This window comes from Geospiza fortis, unplaced genomic scaffold (genome assembly GCF_000277835.1).
Source record: "Geospiza fortis unplaced genomic scaffold, GeoFor_1.0 scaffold241, whole genome shotgun sequence".
Lineage (NCBI taxonomy): Eukaryota > Metazoa > Chordata > Aves > Passeriformes > Thraupidae > Geospiza > Geospiza fortis.
In genome coordinates, this window is record NW_005054491.1 from 677,921 (window position 1) to 679,782 (window position 1,862).

At 47.6% G+C, this 1,862-nt stretch overlaps 1 protein-coding gene across 1 annotated transcript in view; it reads right to left on the reverse strand.

Annotated features, from left to right (window-relative positions):
• Positions 1-1,862, reverse strand: part of TMEM259 (transmembrane protein 259) — an 11,729-nt gene that overhangs the window by 7,384 nt on the left and 2,483 nt on the right. The window contains exon 3 of the mRNA XM_031063291.1: positions 1,769-1,862. This exon is cut by the window's right edge and continues 9 nt beyond it. Within this exon, the coding sequence (XP_030919151.1) occupies positions 1,769-1,862 (94 nt within the window). The remainder of the gene's footprint in view (positions 1-1,768) is intronic.

Sequence of the window (1,862 nt, forward strand, 5' to 3'; positions counted from 1 at the left end):
TGAACACCAAGTAAATGCTCCAGAGGCAAGAGCCCAGCACTTCCCAGGGGACTGAGGTCACTGCTGCAATTACATGTCAGAGCTGAAGGCAGCAGCAATTACAGCTTTCCCAAAAACTGGTGGGGCCTGAAGTTTCCCCGGTTTGGTTTTTGGTTTTTTTTTTCAAGAAAGCTTCCAAAGAGATGCTTTTTTGCTACATCATCTCTGAAAGGACAAAACCTCCTGCTAAGCCAGAGCCAAGCAATTTAATCCCTGCTCTTTCAGCCTGCCAGGGTGTATCTCCAGGAGGGGGGAGGCAGCTGTCAGGCAGCTCCCAGCACCACCCACAGTGACAGTTAAAGGGACACAAGAACTGAGCAGACACACACCTGACCCAGCGCTGACAGAGATCTCCTGATCCCCTTACTGGGCAGCAAACACAAGCTGGGCAGTTTGGTTTGTCTTTTGTTTCCATTATAAACAGTTTTAAGCTCAAAAGGAAATCAAGGGTTTAAATATCAACAAACAATTACTTCCTTTGTATAATAAAATATATTTTTCATGGTAAAATATTCTGACTAAACATAAAATTTGGTGCGCCAAGAAAACAGAAAACCTGGAAAAAATAATAAAATTGGGTATTTGGGAATGAATTAAAGATGTGAATTTTGCAACTAATCTGGGAAACAGCCTGTTCTCTTCCTCTCCTTTTCTGGATCGTTTCCAACCAGGCATTCAGCAAAACAAGGGACTTCCCACAGTGCCCCAGCCCAGCACAACGTGACTCTTCTCAGAACCCAGGCACCAGCAATAAAGGTCCTGCACCAACAACATTGACTGCTCTCTGGTCTTAATGACCTTTAATTCAGGACTAATGAGCTCTGGATGAGCATCAAGCAAATCCACTGCAAGGCCAAGGAATGAGACAGTGTCCAGCCTCATCCTCCTCCACAGCCACAACCCCAGTGTGTCTGCAGAGCAAAGAATTCCAGCATTCACAGGGACAACAGCATGGTGAAAGAGGCCAACTTCTTGCAAATTTTGTGGAAAAAAACCAAAGAATCCAACTCCACATCTCTATTTTAAGATAAATACTCCTTAGTAGACTTCCTACCTTGACCACTAGAAACAGAAGTTTTTCCACACTGGAATTCCATTTTAAATAATACAAAGCTACTAAATCTGCCTCTGGAATTTACAAGTGCTGAGCAGCTTAGGTCAGGCAGGAAAAGGGTGGGATAAGGCCAGGGAACATCCGAGTGGAACAGCAGTGCTGTATTGCAATCCACCAAAACCCGCTGGGTGGCTTTTGGGATTAATTAATTGTAGCAAATTGGCTGCTCCAAGTGCTGGTGTTGGCTCAGCACCCAGAACACAGCCCAAACCCTGCTCATGTCACTGTCAGGAGATCCCTGTGGATTGCAGGCGACAGTGAATGGATCAGAACAGGGTGTTCAGGTTCATCTGAGATACCACAGGAACCTGCCAGGCCAAGAGCTTTGTTCACCTGTGGCTGATCTGAAACCTCCTGGTTTGGCAAATTTTCTAACCCAGCCTCCCCCCAGCCTCAGGGCAGAGCTTGCTGTGGGTCTGCTGTTAGTACTGACAGGATTATCCCCAGGAAGACATTTAAGGTCACTGTGCAGGTGCCCCAAGGAGCCAGGATGGGACGTGTGGGGAGGAGGATGATGATGGGAGGAAGGAGGAGCACAGGTAGCAGTGAAGGTGTGATTACCTGCTCGGGCTAGCATCTCAAACTCGGACACAGTCTCCCGCAGAGGCTGCATACCTTTAGTGGCTGCGTCACTAAACGAGAACTCCTGGCTGTCGTTGTGGGGCAGCTCAGTGCTGCTCACCCGGGATGGCTTGAGGAACACCTTGGG